The sequence below is a fragment of the Elephas maximus genome, chromosome 22 (assembly GCF_024166365.1).
Source record: "Elephas maximus indicus isolate mEleMax1 chromosome 22, mEleMax1 primary haplotype, whole genome shotgun sequence".
Classification (NCBI taxonomy): Eukaryota; Metazoa; Chordata; class Mammalia; order Proboscidea; family Elephantidae; genus Elephas; species Elephas maximus.
The window spans coordinates 26,302,341-26,325,938 of record NC_064840.1 but is presented as its reverse complement, the minus strand read 5'-3'; the positions used below and the strand labels follow the sequence as shown (position 1 = coordinate 26,325,938).

Sequence of the window (23,598 nt, the reverse complement as noted above, 5' to 3'; positions counted from 1 at the left end):
TAGTGTTGGAGATTGATATTGAAGGAATTACTCAAAGTTTAAAGAAGAGAAAGTAAGGGAAGATTTCTGATGTATGGAGGAAATAGAGAAGGGGAAAAGAATGGACATGTTTGAGGAATAGTCACTGTATTAGTTTCCTATGGCTGCTGTAACAGATTACCACAAACGTCGTGGTTTAAAACAACAAATTTACTCTCTCACAGTTCTGGAGGCCAGAAGTCTGAAATCAGTATCACTGAACTGAAATCAAGGTGGCAGCAGGGCCACACTCCCTCTGTTCCTTGCCTCTTCCATCTTCTGGTGGCTGCCAGCATTCCTTGGCAGTGACCACATCTCTGCCCCCCTCTTATCAGGATACGCGTGATTGCATTTAGGACCCACCTCAATAATCCAAGATAATCTTCCCATCTCAAGAGCACACTGACAAAGACCCTTCTTCCTCCCATCCCCCCCCACCCCCCACATAATAGTATTCACAGGTTCTAGTGATTAGGACATGAACATCTTTTGGGGGCTCATTTTTCAGCCTACCGTGAAGATCCAGTTTGGCTGAAGTAAGGGTATACCTGTAGCAGTAGGGATGATAACCACCATCAGTCACTTAATGATTCACACATGTTAATGTTGTACTTAGTGTTGTCTATCTGTGCTAGTCCATTTACTCATGACAAGACCTGTGGTGTTAGGAGACAAAGGAGGAATCTAATATGACTACGTTTTCCACCTTCGATGACTGGGAAATGGTAAATAACCAAAGTTGAAAGGTCATGAGGAAAAATTGGTTGCAAAGGAAAAAATGAATTTTACTTTGGCTATGTTTAACTTAGGAGCTCTGGTCCACAGTGGTTAAAGCACTCGGCTACTAACCAAAAAGTCAGTGGTTCAAACCCACCAGCCGTTCCCAGGAGAAAGATGTGGCAGTCTGCTTCTGAAAAGATTACAGCCTTGGAAACCCTATGAGGCAGTTCTGCTCTGTCCTGTAGGGTCTATAATGAGTCAGAATCAACTCAACGGCAACAGGCTTGGTTTGTTTGTTTGTTTGCTTGCTTATTTTTTTAATGTTTAGTTTGAAGTCCCTGTAGGCTATGCCCAAGAAAGGGTCAACCCCAGGCATAAGCCTGTGAACGCTGCAAAGGGTTCCAGTGGACTCTTCTGCATTTTCCTGCCACTGTTTTTCTTCTTGGGTTGAAGAAGCATATTATAAGGAACATTAGAGACCTGGATTCAAGATTTCCACTTACTAAATGTGCAACTTGGAGGAGTCATTTCACTTATCTGAGCTTTAGTTTCTACATCTGTAAAAAGGAATAAAAACCCCCTTCCTAACCTCACACAGTTATTGTGAGGAATAAATGAAATAAATTAACATGTGATGTTCTTGATACAGTATATGGTCTTGGTCTGTTGTAAGCATTAAAATGTTTGCTAAAAAAAAGCGAAATTTTAAATATGCCAATCTTAAGTGTTTTAATTTGAAAGTGATATATATTAAAATTATCTGGATCCTAAGCAACAGTTAACATTATTTTTACAAGTCTATTATCAACTCCCTTTCCTACTGTCCAGATGGCTATTCCATACTTTCACCACTTAGTGTCTTAAGTAAAACCAATTTCCTTCCTTTCTAAGCAGATGATCTTAAACCCTGCTGTGTAGAAATAAGGCCATTACGTATGAATTATTCAACTTTCTGCCACCATATTTAAAGAGTTACCTATATCTGTATCTACTTTTAGGAGCCCAGGTAGCACAGTGGTTAAAGTGGTCTGCTGTTAACCAAAAGGTTGGCAATTTGAACCCACCAGCTGCTCTCCAGGAAGATGTGGCAGACTGCTTCTATAAAGATTATGGCCTTGGAAACCCTATGATGCAGTTCTACTCTGTCCTGTAGGGTCACTCTCAGTTGGAATCAACTTGACGGCAGTGGGGATACCCACTTTGACCTCCTTTCTTCTGGATCTCCGAAGAAGGAATATCTCTTCTTTTGTCTAAAGTGAATACTTCTTTTGATATGTGCTCTTGATGCATTTTCTCCATCCTGAGCTCCAGGCCATGTCGTCAGTGCCCTGCTGGACATCTGCATTTGGATATCTCACCTTCAATTCAGATTCTTGAAAACAGAGTCAACTATTTCTTCATCCATCCTTTCCACCATGTTCCAACCACCCACCCCACATAGCCTCCTCTTTTTTTTCTTCTTGATCAATGGCATTACTAGAAACTTGGATAATTTTTGTCGTTTTTTTTTTACTCCTTTCTTTCCTTTACCATCCCTGTGCCTATTCCAATCAACGAGCAAGTCATGTTAGAGTTGAGGCTCAGGCATTCATTCTGTCTCCCTCTTCAGCCCTCTACCCTATTAGTCCTCTCCTCTCTAACATCATGGCTGCTCTTGTTTTTGCCCAAATCATTTATCTTCTGCAGCATCCTCCTAACTCTTCTTACTTCTTGTCTCACTCAGCTCCAAGTTACCCTTTACTCTGCTGCCATAGAATTTTTAAAAAAACAAATCTGCTTTTAGAACCCTTCAGTGGCACTCTAGTACAGGGTAAAGTCCTAAACTTCAGAGAAGGACATTGTTTGACCCAGCCCACCACCCCACACCCTTCCCATTAGTCCCATTGAACTATTCCCAGTTCCCCAAAGGAGTGCTGCTTTAAACCCCTGAACCTTGCACGCCTTCTGCCTATAAAGTTCTCCCTGCAACCCCATTCCCTAATGCCATTTGCCTGATGAATGTCTTCATCTTCCACTGTTCAGTTCAGGCTTCACATCCCATCTGAAGACTTGCCAGGCCTCCCCAGGAGGAACTGATAAGATCTCTTCTGAACCTCTGTTGTGCCCTGTACCTGACTCTATCATTTCTTCTGTAACTCTCTTATTTCCCACTCCCAGGCTGTCTTTGAGGACATGGAGTGTGTCTTGATCAGCTTTGTATCTTTAATGTTTGACACAGCGTCTGGCATAGAGAAGGTGCTCAAAAAAAAAAAAATCCTTCATTGAATAAATTAATTATAGAACTTTTTAAGCTATGGAGTACCTTAGATAATATGGAAAAAGACAGAATTGATATAATAACTTTTGAAGGTACATGGAAATATCTGGCTATGGCCCTAAGGAGAATACCCATTAACCTCCTAAATAGAGATAATCATGGTCAAGAACCCTGGACATAAACTGCAGAAACAAGAAATTAAAAGAGTGGCCAAACCATTCATAAAACCCCATAAGACATGTTCGGACATATCAGAGAGTTACAGCACCACTGGAGTTGGAGGAGATAAGGGTTCCCTTCAGGCTTTTGGTTTCTTACTGCTTATTCATCACAATGTTAACATAAGCTACATTTATGCTAATAGTGTTTATTTTATCATTGCTGTTGATCTACCTCTCATTGTGCCAAAAAGCTAAATATTAAGGGAGAGGAATCAAAACTAACACTAGTATAATAACTTACTTACAGGGCACAGACCCTCTCTGAACTATAAAATTCCTTGATCTGGGAACTGCCAAATCCAAAAATTTCAGGCTTAAGACTTGATTATAAATCTATATTGATAAGTACTGGTTTTCTAAAGAGAAAACATTTTGCCAGATCTGACCTGACAGTTTCAAAGTTAGCAAAATTTACCACACTCTCATTCCCCCCACCCCCACCCCTTGGCAGTTAAAGTACTCTTCATGTTTCTTGGTTGTCTGGAGCTGCTCCTCCCTTTCCCCCACCCAACCCAGCCTCCTACTTTTGCTCCCCATGCAGGTCTACCTCCTACTGCAAAGTAAGTACTCTGTCCTAAACTGCTGTTTCTATATTGAAACTTATCTGTTCTCTTTCCAAAGCCTGTGAGGCCTTGCTCTCAGCAGGCTGCTGCTTGAAGACTATTTGATAAATTAACTTACTCTAACATCATATTGGGTAATAATCCCAGGGGAATGTACAGTTTTATCAGGGATGTGTTGGAGACATAACGCCTAACTTGAAAAGCCATCTAATAAGGGGCATCTCTCACTGTACTGTATACCTTCCATGTCTTTTCATGATTCAGTGTCTTTAAAGGTGGTGAACCTTCTGCCTAGAATGACGTCTCCCAACCCCATCACCACCTCCAATCTGATGAACTCCTACTCATTCTTCAAAACCCAGCTCAACGTCCCCTCTACTGCTAAGAAGGCTTCTCTGAATTCTCCAGACTGAATTGGTCACTCCTTGTTGACTCTTACAAAACTTTGTGCACTTACTGTCTCAATTTCTTTTATCTTTTCTGGACTCTTCAGCTGACTTCGAGGTGACTTCTGCACCCACCAATCCAGTGTACCTCAGCCATGTGGCTAAATCACGTGGACCTTATTTCAGTCCTTGACCTCTCAACATTTGACACTATTGACCACCACCCGTTTTTTTCTGTACTCTCTTCTTAAAACCCTCTTATCTTAGCCTTCTTGACATGAAAATCTGCTAGTTTTCTTTTATCTGTCTGACTCTATCAGTCTCCTTTGTTGGTTCATCCTCCACCTAATCTCTAAATGTTGTAGATCCTTAAGGCTATGTCCTGGCCCCTTACTCTTCTCACAGGCTTATCTCTTAAGCAGTTCATCCACAGCCATGGGATTAATTAGCCTCTATATACTGATGACCCTCAAATTTACATCTCCAACTCAGACTGCTCTCCTGAACTCCAGACTTCTATATACAGTTGCCTATTCATAAGGAAACCCTGGTGGCGTAGTGGTTAAGTGCTACGGCTGCTAACCAAAGGGTTGGCAGTTCAAATCCACCAGGTGCTCCTTGGAAACCCTATGGGGCAGCTCTGCTCTGTCCTGTAGGGTCACTATGAGCCGGAATTGACTTGACGGCACTGGGTTTTGGTTTTTTGGCTATTCAGCATATCCACTTGGGGGTTTTGCAGGCACTCCAAACTCAGCAGGTTCAAAACTCCCATTGTTGTCTACCTGAGAGAACAGCACCTCCATCATGCAGTTAGCCAAGCCAGAAACTGGGAGTTATTATTTACCTACCTCCCTCTCCTCCACCATATCCAATTGGCCATCCTTCTGACTCTACCTTCTAAGTGTTTTTCTCACTATTGATTTCTTTCCATCTCCACTGCCACCTAAGTTACAACCTGACAACACCTGATTGCGTGACTGATCACCCTGCACCCACTTGATACCTCCAATACAATAGAGTGCTCTTTGAAATTTCATTCATTCATTCATTCATGCATGAAAAATATTTCTTGAGCCCTACTATGTGCAAGTCACTAGCTAGATGTTGGTGATAACAAATGTGACCAAGACAGGCATATCCCTGACCTCCTGGAACTCTATAAAGAGTGCATGATGATACTTGATTTAACTTGAAACTGACACAGTCATGGAGGATGCCCTGTAGTCTTATAAATGGGGCTATAAAATAAACAGTAATACCCGTGAAGAATGTGCTCCTTAGAACAATCAACTAAAGGAGACCAAAAGGACAACGTTTGCCTGAAACCAAAGATAAGAAGGGAGGGAGGCACAGGGAAACCAGACTGATGGAAACGGAGAACCAGGGAGGATATGGAGAGAGTGCTGACACATTGCAGGAATTACAGTCAGTGTCATGGAACAATTAGTGTAAGAACCATTATTGGAAAACACATTTGTTATGTAAACTTTCACCTAAAGCACAATAAAATGTTCTATATATATATATACCTACACACGTATATATATGTATGTATGTATATATATGTATCATGATTTAAAAAAGGGGGGAATAGGTTTTTTAAATTGTACTGTATCTATGCAATGGCATAATACTTGACAATAAAAGGTAACAAACTACTGATACATGCAACAACATGGATCAGTCTCAGTTATGTTGAATAAAAAAAGCCAGACACAAAAGACCACGTAATGAATGATTCCATTTGTGTAAATTTTTAGAAAACTGAAAACTAATATATACTAACAAAATAGCAGATACATGGCTGCCTTGGGCTTGGGGGCGAAGGGAGGAATAGACTGCAAAGGACCTGCAGGAATCTTCAGAGAGTCATGAAATGTTATCTATCTTGTGTATCTTGACTGACTGTATTCACATTTGTCAAAACTCATCAAATTGTATACTTTAAATGGTTGCAGTTTATGGTACATAAATGAAACCTCATAAGGTTTAAATATATGCAGAGAAAAAAAAAAGACTGCGTGATTGGGGAACCTAAATTAATTGGGATGTGATAAGGAGAATCTGTTTGAGGAAGTAATTTTTCATCTGAGATCTGAAGACTGAGTAGGAATTAACTAGGCAAAAGGGAGGCCTGATAGAGGGGGGAAGAGCCTTTTATGCAGAAGAATCATCATGTGCGAAGGTGCGGAATCAGGAATAAGGAAGGTATGAGAACACTGAGAGGGCACAGAGTAAGAGGTATAGTGGAGGAGCTGTGGGGAAGTGACTCTTCCTGAGAGGTACTCAGGGAAGCTAGGAACCCTTTGAAACTGCCTGCCACGGGGTTTGAGTGTGAGTGGAGGTGTGTACTTTTTTCTGAGGAAAGAGTACATAGCTTTCATCAGGCTCTCACAGTCAGCCTATGACCCCTCACCCCAGATGTAAAGAACCACTGCTGGTGTTTAAAGGCCAGAGTAAGGAAGGACCTTGGACTTTATCCTAAATGCAATGGGGCTGCCATTGGAAATTGTTAAGCCAAAAAGAAATATGACCAGATTGTCAAACGCACAAGGCAGGGGTTTTTATCTCTTTTGTTTACTGATGTATCCTAAGCAACTAGAACAGTGCCATGTACATAGTTCCCACTCCAAAATAGTTGCTGAATGAATGAATAAATGTCTACTATGGTTTTTATGGCATTATGTTATATTGCATTATATTGTAATCAGGTGCTTAAATGCCTCTCGCTTATAAGACTCAATCCTTGAGAGCAACTGTGTCTTATTCATCTTAATATGGTACTACATATGGTGCTAGGGCTTAGCACAGTGCCTGGCTTAAAATCAGATTCAGTATTAAAAAAACCCAGGGCTGTCGAGTCGATTCCCACTCATAGTGACCTTATAGGACAGAGAAGAGCTGCCCCATAGAGTTTCCAAGGAGCACCTGGCGGATTTGAACTGCCAACCCTTTGTTTAGCAGCTGTAGTACTTAACCACTATGCCCATGCATTCAATTATTCAGCCAAAAGTTAGTGAGCACCTACCAGATGCCAGGAATTGGGAATACAAAGACAGTTAAGATATTGTCACTAACTTCAAGGAGTTTACACTTTGGCCTAGAAGACTGGTAAGTGGACCTGAAAATACCATGTAGTAAGTGCTACAAAAGAGGGTGTCAGGGAAGACCAGCAAGCAGAAGAAGCTCTAGGGCTAACCCTGGACCAGGCGAAGAAGGGAATAGCGGAGTATGGGAGTGGGCGTTACAGGCAAAGTCCCGAGGGGAACAAGCAGGGCCCATCTGAAGGAACTGCAAGTAGTTAAGTAAGCCTAGGCACAGTGAAGTAGCAGAGACAGGCCAGAGCCACAGGAGTTTGGACTTGACCCTGACGGCACTTGTTGTTAGGTCCCGTCGAGTCAGTTCCCGCTCACAGCAACCCTTTGTACAACAAAACAAAACAATGCCCAGTCCTGCGCCATCCTCACAGTCGTTGCTATCCTTGAGCCCATCATTGTAGCCACTGTTGTTGAGGGTCTTCCTCTCTTTCACTGACCCTCTACTTTACCAAGCAGGATGTCCTTCTCCAGGGACTGGTCCCTCATAATAACATGTCCAAAGTATGTGAGACGAAGTCTTGCCATCCTCGCTTCTAAGGAGTGTTCGGCTGTACTACTAAAACAGATTTGTTCGTTTTTCTAGCAGTCTGTGGTATATTCAATATACTTCTTCAACACCATAACTCAAAGGAATCAATTCTTCTTCAGTCTTCCTTATTCATTGTCCAGCTTTCACATGCTTATGAGGCAGTTGAAAATATTGTGGCTTGGGTCAGGCATACCTCAGTCCTCAAAGTGACACTACTCACGAGGAAGCCATTAATGAATGAATGACCAAGCAGAAGAGTGATGTGACCAGACATGCACATAGGACTACTTAGGCTCCAGAGTGGAGAATGGATTAGAGAAGAGTATTGGTGGGAGTTGGCAGGGGGGAGGTGTTGGACTAGTAATTGGGAGAGATAATGTTGGCCTGGACTAAAGTAGAGGCCATGGGGATAGAGAAAAGTGGGTGGATTTGAGAGAGATTGCAGAGGTAGGATCAATAGGAATTACTGATCCTACTTTTGGGGTGAGAATGATGGCGTAATCATAGATGACTCCCAGGTTTTTAACTTGGACACTTTGGGGGGAATTGCACAGAGTCAGAACAAAGATTGGAAGTAGGCACAGAGATGAAGATGATGAATTCCAATCTGGACATATGCATTTGTGTTTTCTTTGAAACATCCAAATGGAGGCTTCTAGTAGGCAGTTGGACACATACATGGATCTGGAGTTCAGAAATATGATCTAGACTGAACATAAAAATGTGGGAATTTTTGTTTTTTAATAGTAATTGATTCCTAGGAGTCGATGAGTCATCCAGAGAGTGTAGAGAATGTGGAGAAAAGTCAAGAAAGATAGAATTCTGTGAGAGCATTCAAATAACAAGCATTAAAATTAAAAAAAATAAATAAAAATAAAGTAATATGTGAAAGAGTTGTTTAGAATAAGAGACCACTTCCAGTGCTGCCCAAGTACTGCTCCTGAGTTATCTGGCTATCTGTGTTTTAGGCAAAGCCTACTCTTTGGCTTCTCAAAACCAAAAATGGAAAGTAGGGAAATTTCATACAGCAGAACGCATGTCTTCAGGGCTTTTTTCTAAATGCTCTGCTGTTACCTAGATGCTCTACTCTTGAGGCTCTATTGGTGAATGAATCATAGTAGCTTTCTTGTTAATATGCATACAAGAAACACTTTATAAGCTACGTTTTTAAAATATAGCATAAAATATAGAAGTCCTTTGATGTAGTTATCTGATGCAGCTCAAATCATCCAGGTAATCTGTCTAGCCTGCTGATTGCTGGCCGTTTGCTTGGCTGGTTGGCTTTAGCATCACATATGCAAACTCAGCCAGTTGGAATACACCTGAAAAATGTTTCTCAGATGTTCCTTTGTATGGATAAATCTGTTGGCTTGTACCGTTCACGTAATCTATGTTAGGAAGCATCCCCTGACTAATAATAACATGCTTGCTTTTGAACCCACTGGTTTCTATAAACCGTTGAGAGTTCCCAGACCTCACTGGTTGCATTGAGATTGTACACATTATTGAAGATGTTTTGACTAACTCGCTGCAATAAAATTGCTGTTCTGCAACTTGTAATAAAAATCTGGTTTACTGAGCAATAGAAGAAAAAGAGAACAAAATTATTAAACCATCAGGCCAACTCATCATTCAAGAATTTATACACCCACCTTCTCTTCTTCCCAGTATACCCAGATTTGAAAGAAGTGAGGATAATTTGGTTCAGATAGAAAACATATCCAAGCAACATTTTTAGACAAACGAAATTTTACCAAGTATTTTTTCTTATAACCAAACTAACAAATTCATCTCCTAGATAAAGAAGTTTGTTTTTCTGCTTTGGGTTTTTATGTTTCTGTTTCCTCTCCTTTAGAGCAGGCTATTTCAAATTTTTACCTTTATAAGCAAACCAGTTATTTGGTAAGCAGCTTCATTTATTTTCTCAGACTTTTACTGTTTAAAATTTTAAATTAAAAAATTTTACATAGTCTGTTGCAATAGTCTGTGTCTTGGCTTGGGGGCAGAAGTGGTTCAGTGGTGGGACTCTCGCCTTCCACGTGGGAGACCCAGGTTCAATTTTCGGCCAGTGCACCTCAGGCACACCCACCACCCATCTGTCCGTGGAGGCTTGCATGTTGCTGTGATGCTGAACAGGTTTCAGCAGAGCTTCCAGACTAAGATGGAATAGGAAGAAAGACCTGGCAATCAACTTCTGAAAATCAGCCGGTGAAAATCCTGTGGATCACAGTGGTCCAATCCACAGCCTATCAGGGTCATGGCACAGAACTGGGCAGCGTTTCGTTCTGTTGTGCATGGGGTCACCACGAATCAAAGGCCGACTCAGCAGTAGCTAACAACATGTCTTGGTTTAAGCCAAAGGGAATTTGTGGTTCCCGAGATCAGGAATTTAACCACTTTTTAAAGCTAAAATATAAATTGGTTCTTAAATCAGCCATTTTCAGACCCTATCTTTGGTTCTAAATGGTACTTAAGTTCTTTGTTGACATTCTCACTATTTTGTGGTAATAGCGTATCAATAACAACCTGCATCTATATCAAAAGAAAAAAAAAAGATCATAATGTTGGAGCCTCTTCTAAATACTCTGACGAATCTTGCTTAAAAAAATATATATATATATATATGTGTATGTGTGTGTATACACACACACCCACACACCCACACATTGTACCTTATTTTATTCTCCTACCAAAGAAAGAATAGAGGACGTGGAAAAACTTTTCCCCCTATCTAGTGGTTGGAAAATATGAAAATGTCCTCTATCTGTATCCTGGAATATCAGGAAGTAGGGATTGTTTGACGGATTATAATGCACCCAGGTGTTCCCTCAATTAAGCAAAAATAAGTCCTAAAATCTTTAACAAAGCTGAGCCCAACGATGGAATATTTATTACAAGCATATAAAGTGGATGTATATGGTTGTCCACTAATCTTCCCATTAATCAATAACATGTACTTCCTTCCAATCAGAAGGGCCACGGTCCTTCCTAATTCACTAATTTGAACATACGGTAGGAAGGGCAAGGCTGCATGTCTCTGCTAACTGAAATGGGAACTGAAGTTATATTTGCCTCTAAAGTAATCAGTGCCCTAGATCTCTCCTGACCTTTAATTGCTCCTTGGCCCCACATCTTGACAACCCTTCCCTAAAGAGTTGTATGTGCTAAATTCACTAGAGAGAGCCAAAAAGCCGTCCCTGAAGTTGGCTGCCTCCAGGGGCCCTCAGCTCCTGAAACTTGGAATACTAGACTCTGATACTGGCATCAGGGCCTTCGTGCAGGGCCAAACCAGCCCACAGGAAAGCAGGTTTGGATCCGTTACGCAGCTAGAGGGATTAACGCATGGTCTGCCTGTTTTGTGTGTGCCTTGTGCAGATGTCAAACTCTCAGCTGAATTGTGTCTGTCTCTGGTGATTCTCACAGATTCAAAGAATGGATTTTGTGTACAGTCAGCAGAGTTTGGAGAGCCCCAGGAAGAAGAGGAAGGTCAGCGAGCCAGTGAAAGTCTTCGTCCCTAACAGAAAATGAAGTTTGATGCCTTCACTACGCTTATTTAAAAGTAATTGTGTCTTGCAACAAACATGCATGAAGTGTCTTAGCAGGAAAGTAAGTTCCTATCACCAAAATCTTTTTATGGATTTGTTGCTTAACTTTTTTAGTCAGTTTACTAAGTGCTAAATTGCCGGGTAGGACTTGGGCTCACTTTGCCGTGAGGAAACGAGGTCACTGGAGCTGCCTTGGGATAGCATTGCTTCAAGGCTGAGTTAAAGATGAGACACCCTTTATGTCTGTAAAAGAACCGAGCAGCTCTTTTGAAAAGCATTAAGCTGTTCTCAAAGGAAAGAAGGGTTTTCTTTGCATAATTAAACTCCCCAGGCATTTAGACTACTGTGAAATGTTTTAGCTTGTTGTAACCTGTGCACTGGAAACCTTTTATAGCATTGTTAGAGCTCCCACAGAATTGCATAGGATGTGTGTGGTGGTGCTTATCCAGGCCTGATTTATGTGTTAACTTCAGTCACGAGGTTGATCAGCTAAGCGTTGGACCTAAACATACTCTCCTTGTAAATTTCCTCAACTCTGGCGGGCCCAAGGCCTGTCTGCCCGCTAATTTAGGGCAGGGGAATATGCTGCAGTTCAGGAGTCTGGCTCGCTTCTTAAGGCCAATATTAGATGCCTCCCGACAAACATTTCAGTTATCAGTCTGCAGATGATGCTGTCATACCCCTTCTTATTCCAGAAGAAGTTTGATAGGCTTAATGATTAGAATTAAATGAATAATAAATGACTTAAAGTGTTATTTTTATTGTTTATATAACATGGAATTTAATAATTTCAATGGATAAGGCAAAGATAAATGATCTTAAGTATGTGTGCTTTATAGCTAAATAAAACCAAAATGCAAGGTTTTTTTCTGTTCCACTTTTTTTTTTTTTTCAAACTGGAAAGTTTATTTACTTAGATGGGTGTTTCTCAAAGTGTAGTGAGAACATGAGCACTGAAGTGCTTGTTAAAATACAGATTACTAGGCCTGCCTCATTTCTACTAAACCAAAATCTCAGGGGGTGCAGCCCTGCGGAAGACTGTTCTATTCTTGTGCACATAAAAGATTGAGAACCTCAGACCTCTGACCTAGACGAAGAGGAGAATCTCTGGGGCCAAATAAACAGATATGGACATTAGCCAGCAGAAGGCTGGGTTTGGTAGCAACAGAGAGGAAGATCCAAGGGAGCTGGACTTTCTAGCACCTCCCCTTCCCAGATGCTCGCCATCCGCTTCCGATTGCCCAGGAGTGGCTTACAAAGCGGGGTCTTGAACTGGGCTGTAGTACCAGGACTTCCAGGGAGGAGCATTCTCCTTTCCCAGCATATTAACTACTCACATATACTTTACTTGCTCTGCCACTAAAAGAAGGAGGAGAAAGGCATTGGGTTTATTATATCCTTGATAGAATTGTAGCCTGGCCTGAGTCACCACAATTTTTTAAGAGAAATCACTTAAAGAGATTAGCTGTCTAGTAGAGGGATTTGGTTTGTTCTTTGTCTCTCCAGAGGACAGATGTAAAACCAAACGGGTGAAAGCCACAGGAGGTCAGTTTGGCTCTGTATAAGGAGCAGCTTTTGAGCTCTTACCACCACTGCAGGGGTTTGAACACAAAGGAGCTTTTTTACAAAGATTGGGAGTCTTTGTCTCTCAAAGTGAATTTGTTAAATGGAGTAATTAGTCAACCTGAATTTCCCCCATTTTGTTTAAAGGGGCAACTTAGCTCTCAATCTGTATTTATAATTTTCTTAAACTTAGCCTGAGGTTGATAGATTCTTTAAGTCAGTCTAAAATCTGGATCTGTCTAGAAAACTTCTGTGATGATTTTATTCTTTATTAACACCCTCTCCCTCAACAATAGCTGGAATGCATCTATCTGATGCAGTGACTGGAAGAGGCAGCGGAGAGAAGTGGCTGGGCATACTGGGGAGGAGATCTGTTATCCAGAGGATCTGATAATCACAGAAAAGTGAACTAGCTGGGTTTACCCAGCATAGTTCATATATGCAATCAGTTAGCAAGATTGGAGGGTATTCAATTCTATTTACTTAATGATTTATCAGGGGGAAAGAGATCTTTTGTCTATTCATTTCTGTCCTTAGTAGTAATGGGATGAATACACACCAGCGCATAAAGGATCTGGGACTTCAGTGAGAATGAAAACCTAGATCCCACACTGGGAAGCCTGACTGGTACTAGACTAGCCATTCCCTACCCCCTGACTACATTTGATTCATCAGTGTGATTACAAAGATTAGATGGCAATAGCTTGGAAACTGGAACATTGTTAAATTAAAAATTATGCAAGGGAAATTTGAATTCACCGTTTGGGGTTTTTCTGCCTTTACAGAAAGTTGGTCTAGCTGCAAAGAGACGGGTTAGGCTTGTGATTGCCGCCAGCCTTTGAAGCCAGGCACTGAAACCGCACCTTCATTTCCCCTCTCTCGGGTCCCTCTGGTGTCTGGGTTCTTTCATTCTCCAGCTCACCTCTGCCAGGAAGAGGCTGGAAATATTCATCATGTCAAAGTTGCCTTCACACGAATTCAAAGTTGTATGTTTTTAAATTCCGTGAACCAGTACAGCCAATTTTCAATTTATCTTAAAATTGCCAATTTATGGTTTTAAACCCAACAGGTATTGGATATTTAGAGGTTTCCACAGATTTGTGCAGCAAAAATAATTCTTAGTTCTAATCATCATCATTTGGAAGGAGGACCCAAATGATAAAATGAAACTTCACACACTGTGCTTGTAAGAATTAAGGCAAGGTCCTATACGAGTGAGAAATACCTTTGTTTATCCCAAATGTATCCTCTTTAGAAAGTACTAGCTTTTTTTAAAAGGTAGTATTTTAAGTGTGATTTGTGTAACGAGGCCCTGACTGAAACTTAATATACGGTTTTCAGTTTCTGTAGAGACTAGGACAGTATAGAGGACATCATTGTTTTGGCTGTAAAAAAGGAAAAGTTTCAATTAATGGGCCTTCTGGTTATGCAGTGGTAAAGTCAAGATCCTATACAGAGATGGCGAGACTTGAGGTGCTAGGAGCTAATCTGCTCACTCAGTGTGAAAGGCCAACTTCTCCTTGGAAGCATTGTTATTGTTGTCAATTGCCATGGAGTTGGTGCCAACTCATGTTGAGCCAGTGTACAACAGAACAAAACATTGCCCCATCCTGTGCCATCTTCACAATCATTAGTATGCTTGAGTGCATTGTTGTGGCCGCTATACATTTTGAGTGCCTTCTACCTGAGGGGGCTCACCTTCCAGCACTATATCAGACAATATTCTGTTGCGACCCATAGGGTTTTCACTGGCTAATTTTCAGAAGTAGATCACCAGGCCTTTCTTCCTAGTCTGTCTTAGTCTGGACGCTCCACTGAAACCTGTCCACCATGGGTGACCCTGCTGATATTTGAAATACTGGTGCATGCATCTTCCAGAATCCTGGCAACACACAAGACACTATAGTACTAGGGATGTACCACATCTCTACAAATAGGGTTTTACTTTCTGGGAGTGTCAAAGTTGTTGAGATTGACTTTTGTACCAGAGGTGGGCCACAAGTACTCCTGGCTGAGTGTGTGTGTGGTGGGGTGGGAGGGGAGGGTTGAGGTGGTTAGGGAAGTCTCTATAGGGGACCCTGGAAAAGGGCTTGGCCAGTGGTCCTGGGAATGGGCTGATCTATTCACTTCAGGGTCTTTTCCTGTGTTTCAGGGCTTCAGACAGGTTCTTATAAGTTCAAACCTAGCTTTGCATTCCCACCCCAGATATGCTGAATCAAAATTTGCATTTTAACAAGATCCCCAGGTGATTCTTACGTATAACTTCCTGGGAACTTTTTAGAAATGCAAATTCTCAGCAGGGGTTCAAATGAACTTTCAGAAGCCCTGAATAATTCCATTATGTTATCCCTGAGCCTTCAGTAAACAATCTGGCCTTAACTGCGCCATGGGGTCCAACGGTATAAGGGTTTCCCTTTGGCAGGAGTGGAGAGGCAGGCTGGTTCAGATAGCCGGAATCATCTAGGACATGCTGGTGGAACAGGTAAGCATCCTTTGGGGACTCAAATACTTAAGAGACAGAAGCCAGGTATAAGAGTGGACTTTATGGAGTTGTGATTTGGGAATTAAAGGAAAACATAACTCCTGAAAGCTGGAGAAGTCTGAAGCATCTGAATTCCATTTGGATAATCACTAATCGGCTCTAGGGTGAGCAAAGATAGTTTTCAGTTTTCCATCTTTCTTTTAACAAAGTAGTTAAGAAAAAGCTCCTGCATTCCAAACCTAATTGCCATTTTGTAGACAAGTTATTTCATCTTTCTTACTCTCAGTTTACTCAATCTGTAAAGTGTGGATAATAGTAGTATCTACCTAATAACACTGTTGTGAGGATTAAAGGATTTAAGCAAACTGCCCAGGCCTAGCACACACAGTCACTGTTGTTGTTAGGTGCCATCAAGTCAGTTCTGACTCATAGTGACCCTATGTACAACAGAAGGAAACATTGCCCATGGTCCTGCGCCATCCTCACAATCATTGCTGTGTTTGAGCCCATTGTTGCAGCCATTGTGTCAATCCATCTCGTCGAGGGTCTTCCTCTTTTTCGATGACCCTCTACCTTACTGAGCATAGCATCCTTCTCTGGGGGCTGGTCCCTCCTGATAACATGTCCAAAGTACATGAAATGAAGTCTCGCCATCCCATCCTTGCTTCCATGGAGAATCCTGGCTGTACTTCTTCCAAGACAGACTTGTTCACTCTTCTGGAAGTCCATGGTATATTCAATATTCTTCACCAGCCTTAGTCCTCAGAGTGACATCTTTGGTTTTCAACACTTTAAAGTCAGTGCTCAACAAATGTTATTCACTGTCACTGCTTTCTACTCCTGGCAGCCCTCTTCCTTAGCAACAGGAACTGAGTATCCCAGTGCTGCTTTTTGCCTGCCCAGCAACACTTCCTCAGCACCCCTCCAAACCTCAGGCCCACTCTTGAACCGTGCATGCTACCCATTCCTTTCCCCAAATCAAAACTCCAGTCCCCTCAGGACAGTTCCTCTAGGTAGGAAAGCATCAGTCTAACCTTAATGTGCCCGCCTCCATATTGGCATTTGAAAACAGAAGCTTGTTAATAGGGAGGAATGAATCTTTCCTAGGGATTTTGGAATGAGAAACCAAAAACCAAACCTGTTGCTGTCGACGCAATTCCGACTCATAGTGACCCTATAGGACAGAGTAGAACTGCCCCATAGAGTTTTCCAGGAGCGCCTGGTGGATTCGAACTGCTGACCTTTTCTTTAACAGCTGTAGCTCTTAACTTCTATGCCACCAGGGAGAAGAGATGGAATAAACAGTGGAGATGAAAGGCTAAGGAGGACTTTGTAGCTATCTTCAAACACATGAGGTCTATCACCAAGAGGAGAGGACCACAGACCCAGTCCATGTAGTTCCAAAGAGCAGAATGCAGACCCAGAGGGAGGAATCTGCAGGGAGGCAGACTTGGGCTTGCTAAATTGAAGAATTTTCTCCCATGCTGTAGCAAAGTGCTTGGCACACAGAAGGCATTGACCACAGTTAACTATTTTGATTGGCAATCAGAGCTGTGAGCAGGTGACTGCTTCTGGCTGCAATGCATTTCCATCGCCAGAAGTGTTCAGGCTGAGTTATCTGGAATGGTTTCCCTTTGGGTAAGAGTTGAACCAAATGAATACTGTTATGGATTTAATTGTGTCCCTCAAAAATATGTGTCAACTTGAGACTATGTTGGCATCTCCTGCCCGGAGGGGAGATGAGAGGGTGGAGAGGGTTAGAAGCTGGCGAAATGGACACGAAAAGAGAGAGTGGAGGGAGAGAGCAGGCTGTTTCATTAGGGGGAGAGTAACTGGGAGTGTGTAGCAAGGTGTATGTGTGTTTTTGTGTGAGAGGCTGACTTGATTTGTAAACTTTCACTTAAAGCACAATAAAAATTATTAAAAAAAAATCACGTGCACATACGCATATGTCCCATGTAGCATCGGAGCTGGGAGTGTGCGCAGATGTTTTCTGTTTTCATGTACAGACATCAGGGGTAGAATTGTGATTTTGTGTGGAATTGGTTACTCTTCAGACTCAAGGTCAGAAGTGTCTTCTGAACACTTCTAGACGCAATTGTCTACTAACAGATATCTTTATTCACTCAATGTTTACTTTTTTATTAAACAAACATTGACGCCCCCCCCCCAAAAAAAAAACGTGTGTCGACTTGGCTAGGCTATGATTCCCCATACTGTGTGGTCGTCCCCCATTTTATCATTTGATGTGATTTCCCTGTGAGTCGTAAATCCTACCTCTATGACGTTAATGAGGCAGGATCAGAGACAGTTCTCTTAATGAGGCAGGACTCAGTCTACAAGATGAGGTTGTATCTTGAGTCAATCTCCTCTGAGTTACAGAAGAAAGAAGTGAGCAGAGAGACGGGGACCTCATGCCACCAAGGATGAAGAACCAGGAGGGAAACGTGTCCTTTGGGTCCCTGAGCTGAGAAGCTCCTAGACCAGGGAACGATTGATGACAAGGACCTTCCCCCAGAGCTGACAGAGAAAGCCTTTCCTTGGAGCTGGCACCTTGAATTCGGACATCTAGCCTCCTAGACTGTAAGAGAATAAACTTCTGTTCGTTGAAGCCATCCACTTGTATTTCTGTTATAGCAGCACTGGATAACTAAGACAAATACTGAGGTCTCTTTCAGCTGCAAAATTCTATGACATTTTTATTAATGGTAGATTTCAGCAGTGATATTTTGGAGCAAGGGAACATTTCATAAATCCCTTTCCCAGAAGGCAGTAGAGGGAAGTAGTTAGAACTGAGAGTTCAGAGTTGGACATTACCTGATTACAGACCCTGGACATCCCACTTAAAAGCTGTTTAATTTTGGGCAGGTTATTTGCTCTCTCTCTGTTTCATCATCTGCAAAGTGGGGGCAATAATTGTGCCTTCCTCACAGAGTTATTGTGAGAGTTAACATGAGTTAATACACGTAAAATGTTTAGAAAAGTGCCTGGCACATAGAAAGTTAAGTGCTCAGTAAACAGTTATGAGGTATTATCTGATACCCTTGCCACTTCCACAGCTTTTTAAGTCTTTTCAGTATGTGGAAAGTGACCCTTTTCAGCATAATTGACCCTGACCTTGTTTTTTTCTTAAACCATATGCCAGCCATGGCCACTGTAATTAACCAGTACACTTTCTGTCTCCTATAAGCCAGGTGTAAAGGTCCCTGGGTAGTGCAGTTTGCATTTGACTATTAACCTAAACGTTGGTGATTTGAACCCACCCAGCAGCACCATGGAAGAAAGGCCTGGTGATTTGCTTCCAAAAAGATTACAACCAAGAAAACCCAATTCTACTCTATAACACATGGGTTCGCCATGCGTCAGAGTCAACTTGACGACAAAGGATGTGGTGGGTGACAAGCCAGCTGAAAGCTAAACCAACAGACTGGACCTGTGGCACCCAGTTTATAAAGGATCCTCACTGATACTGATGAAACAGTAATGGCCGTGGGCACTCTAACCCTGCTATGTGCCTGGCAGGTGGTAAGTGCTCAGTAAATATTTGTTGAATGAATAAATGAACTTGGCAGGGTTCTTATTATTTCCTACATTCTATTTATTTATCTTTGGTTAGGTAATACATTCACATGATTTAAGATTCAAAGAAACATCCCTCCCACCCTGTCCCCCAGCCACCATGCTCCCCTTTCTGACATAACCACTTTCTTGTATGTCTTTCTAGAGCTATTTTAAGAATAAACAAGCAAACATACTTGCATATGTATGTTCATTTCTTGCCCTCCATTTGAGCAAATGGCTGCATACCTTGCTGTGGGCAGGATTACTGAAGTGGCCCCAGCATGGAGACATGAAGGAGGAATTAGAGAAGGAAGAGCCCAAGACAGATCCATCACCCAGGAGACTGTATTGACCAGATGCAAAGTGCTTAGGACCTCAGCTCAGATATTAAAAAGGGTAATCAGAGAAAGAATTGTTTGAGTGGGTTTTCTTTTTAGCTTAAATAAAAGTTACTGAGATATAAATTACATACGATAAAATGCACCCATTTTAAGTTCGATGAGTTTTGACAAATGTATACACTGAGTAACCACCACCACAATCAAGATACAGAGCACATCCATCACCCCTGAAGCTCCCTCCTGTCCCTTTGCAGCCAGTCCTCCTCCCCTGGACCTAGGCAATCACTCCTCTGCTTTGTCAGTCTTTCAGCGTTTGTGTTACAGGCCTACATGCCCCTGGTGGAGCCTCCACTCAGCAGAGCTGATTCTAATCAGTCAAAATCAATTAAGCACTCCCTCCGGGTCAGGCTACTAAGCACCCGCGTGTGCTCCTTCATCTCATCCTCTCAACAGCCAGTGGAAGCAGATACTGTTGTTATCTTGATTGTAGATGAGTATCTGAAATATGTTGTTCTCAGCTGCCATGGCGTTAGCTCCTGACCATGACAACCCCATGCATGACAGGATGGGGCTATTGTGATCTATAGGATTTCCATTGGCTGATTTTCTGAAGTATATCACCAGGCCTTTTGTCTTAGTCCATCTTAGCCTGGAAGCTCCACTGAAAACTGTTCAGCATCCCAGCAACACACAAGCCTCCACTGACGGACGAGTGGTGGCCGCACCTGAGGTACGCTGGCCGGGAGTTGAACCCACGGCTTCCACATGGAAGGTTAGGATTCTACCACTGAACTACCAGATACAGAGAAGTTCAATCACTCGTCCAAGGTCACTCGGCTAGCAAATAGCACCCCGGTTCCAGGGACCATCTATGAAAATAATGAAGAAAATATTCAAACTCCCCAGAAGGACCTCACTACTGTGCAGCAATGTGGATTAAAGGGAAGAAAATAACCCTTAGTAGGTTAATACAGAAAAGATTTGTCCAGCAACGTAAAAGTGTGCTTTAAATGGCCTTTCTTAATAGGCTTTAGTCCGTCAGTGGGCAGAGAATGTTCACTTTATTCCTTTGCCTGAAATGTGCACACCAGGTGTGCTGCTTTCTTCTAAGAAATTGTAACATTTAGAACTACTTCTTGGTGTTAAAGAACTGGTGTGGTCAGGGTATTACTGAGAATAACAACTATCTCTGCCTATCTGTGAGACTCAGAATACACATGTCATTCTGAAACCACAAGGAATGTGGTTAAGTCCCCTGGCCACATCTCTTAACAAAGATTTATCTGTCTCACTGTTGCCTCTAAAGAGCTTTTCTCTTGAACTAAGATGTTAATTCATAGTGATGCCTACTAATGGGACTTCCCTAAAGGGAATTCTATTAAAGGAATTAATTACATTGAATGGTTAGAAAGTTGCAAACGTAATGAAATGGCTCCTCAGCTAATATAGTATGAGAAGAAAACCACTAGACTAAATTATAATGGAGACAAGTCCTTGTACAGAGAAATGCAGGTTTGGTAAGATAACTGCAGACCTTATGAGAAGCAAGATAATGAAAATGTTAATAATGAAAACAATTTTCACTCACTAATGGAATTTTATTAAATATAGATCATATTTCCCCCAGCATTTCAAGTACTTTACTACCAGCTCACTTGAGGCCTATGTTTGCCATTTAACAAATATTGCCAATTTACCTTAAAATGCAATTGTAATTTTTTTTTTTAATTTAAGATAAGAAACTACTTATCTCCAGTCAACATAGAGTAAAAGAAAAGGGACATAGGATGCAGTAAGTGACATTCAAATTGAAGAGAAGGTGGTAGAATTATCTTTTCTGGAAGTCTGGATTGGTTTCAACGTAGTGCTGCCTAAAGCCTGGGGAGTAGATTAGACGACTTCATGGTCTCTTCTTCCTCTGGAAGGTCCAGTTTCACTGCCCAAATCTCCAGCAATGATAAAAGTAGAAGATAATGATAATGGCAGAAGATTAACTACAGTGCTAGGGATTATACTGGTAACTGGTAGACTGCCAGTGCATTGGCTTCTAAGTAGGCTGAGGAAGGTGATGCAGTATAGTATAGAATGGAGAATTTAGAGATTTGTCAGTTGCTAGGTCTGGATTTTAATTTTAATCTTGGTTCTGCCTTTATTTCTGGACGGGTCATTTAGCCCCTCTATTCCTCTGTTTCTTAACCCTTTCATGGTCCAATTATTTTCTGCTTTGAATTTTTTTTTGATACCGTGTATGTTCATTAATGGAAGCATGCTGAGTCATGAGGTGTTTAAGTTTTTGGAACCAACCTGACGGCATCTAACAACAACAACAATATGGATTTTGAGAAATATTATATGGTACTACATGGTTACCACAGAACTTTTAAGGTTCTCAAACCCATAGTTACCCATCTGTACCACCAGACCTTGGTTGCTGATGTTTTTTTGTGGCTCCTTCCATTAGGTTACATGGGGAATCTCTGGTTTTCCAAATATGGCACAAAAAACAAAACCAAACCCACCAGGGCTCCGCAACTATCATACAGGAAACCATACGTATGCTTACAAGGCTTATCTAGGGATACAAAAGCCAAAAGAGACAAAATTTTTACCCAATCACAGTTCCTGGTTGCAGTACCTTACCTGCAAGCTTCATACCCCAGCTATTTTGCTTCAACTAACATTTCTTTTCCCTTTCACCATTATGCAAGTCCCCACTGGAGGGAAGCAAATACTTTCAGTGGTAAAAGTGTACTACCAAAGAACCTGAGAGCCGGAAAAAGTGAATGGTACACCTATATACCACGGACCACGTTAAACCACAAAATGTGGATGGTAAACCTGCCATCCGCTGAGGTTTTTTAACAACCAGGAGGTAGAAACAGTGTGTTCTGATGTTGTTATTGTTAGCTGGCTTCAGGTCGGCCCTGACTCATGGTGACCCCATGCACAATGAAACAAAGAGTTATCTGCCCGGTCCTGTGCCGTCACCATTATCAGTTGCAGATCAGACTGCAACTGCTATAATCCTTAGGATTTTCACTGGCTGATTTTCAGAAGTTAATCCCCAGGTCTTTCTTCCTAGTCTGTCTTAGTCTGGAAGGTCTACTGAAATCTGTTAAGCATCATAGCAAAACACAAGTCTCCACCGGCTGACGGGCAGTGGCTGTGCATAAAGTGCATTGGCCAGGAATGGAACCCAGTTCTCCTGCATTGGAGGCAAGAATTCTACCACTGAACCTCCATCGCCCCTGTGGGTTGTGAACATCTACTCTAAATCTGGCTCAGTGTTCAAATCCCTCTGCTTGGGCTGTGGGGTAGCTTGGAGGAAGGGTGGGAAGCTCCCTTGGGGGGGCCAGTCCATCAGTGGTCCTAAAGAGAGCCTGCTAGACCCCAAATCCCTAGGAGCCAAGGGAGGGGTTAACTTGAGCAAAAATAGGGCTCCGAACCAGAAAACCAGTTCAAAGTCCTAAGCAAAAGCGAGATTCATCTGAACCTAACCTGTGGTTAACTGAAACATGGGCTTCTGTCAGAACTGTATCAGCCTTAAGGATGAGCCTCAGGGGAAAGTTTTTATTAATGAAACTCATTTATGATTATAACAGTTATTTGCATGCTATAAGCTCTTTGTGGGATTATGGTGGTGACACCATAGGTAAAGTCATTTAGAAAAGTTAGAGTTGCAAAATGGTAAACCATGTTTCGATATTTGCTATTGCTTGGATTTTAAGTATTTCTTAGAATGGACAAGCAAAACAAAATCTAACGGCGTTCTAGCTAAAAGTCATTAGAATAACCGTTCTGATGGAAACTGTTAAACGAATTCTGTAACCAAAAGGATAAACAGCTTAAAACTGCCAGGTATCAGTATTATTGTAATATTCCCTTTATCAAAAACCAATAACTGAAATTTATAGGTAAGAATTTACAGTAAGCAGCAGGTACTTGGAAACTTGTCAGTTAAGGTTTCCCATTATAGTAGAACTTCTGCTGTAAGCTTTTTAACGCTCTAAACTCAGAAAATTAAAAAAAAAAAACAAACTTTCACAATTAGTTTCTAAGGAAATTATATAAAGGTCATGTACGAAAAGGTTTAGATTGTCTTTTCTAATAGGACATAAGCCTCTGAAAGAAAAACAACCTGTTTTTTTTTTTTTTGAGGGGGGGTAATGTGGCGTCTATGTATAAATAACGATCAAAATCTCTTTTCCTGATAACATTTTAAAAAGAGATAAGTTAACTGAATCACTTAAAAGTGACTTTACTTCCTGCTGCTTCCCCCAACTCCCTCAAAATTAACAATACAACAAATATTTG

The 23,598-nt window shown here is 41.6% G+C and overlaps 1 protein-coding gene across 4 annotated transcripts in view; it reads left to right on the top strand.

Moving 5' to 3' along the window:
• The window catches only part of HORMAD2 (HORMA domain containing 2), a 179,801-nt gene extending 161,813 nt beyond the window's left edge, over positions 1-17,988 (top strand). For 3 of the 4 annotated variants that reach the window (XM_049866863.1, XM_049866861.1, XM_049866862.1), the window contains one exon: positions 11,216-12,250. In XM_049866863.1, the coding sequence (XP_049722820.1) occupies positions 11,216-11,320 (105 nt within the window). In that variant the 3' untranslated portion in view covers positions 11,321-12,250. Of the gene's footprint in view, positions 1-11,215; positions 12,251-17,764 lie in introns of those variants that run through there. The other variant, XR_007514993.1, reaches the window with a different exon arrangement.
• The last annotated feature ends 5,610 nt before the right edge of the window (positions 17,989-23,598 follow it).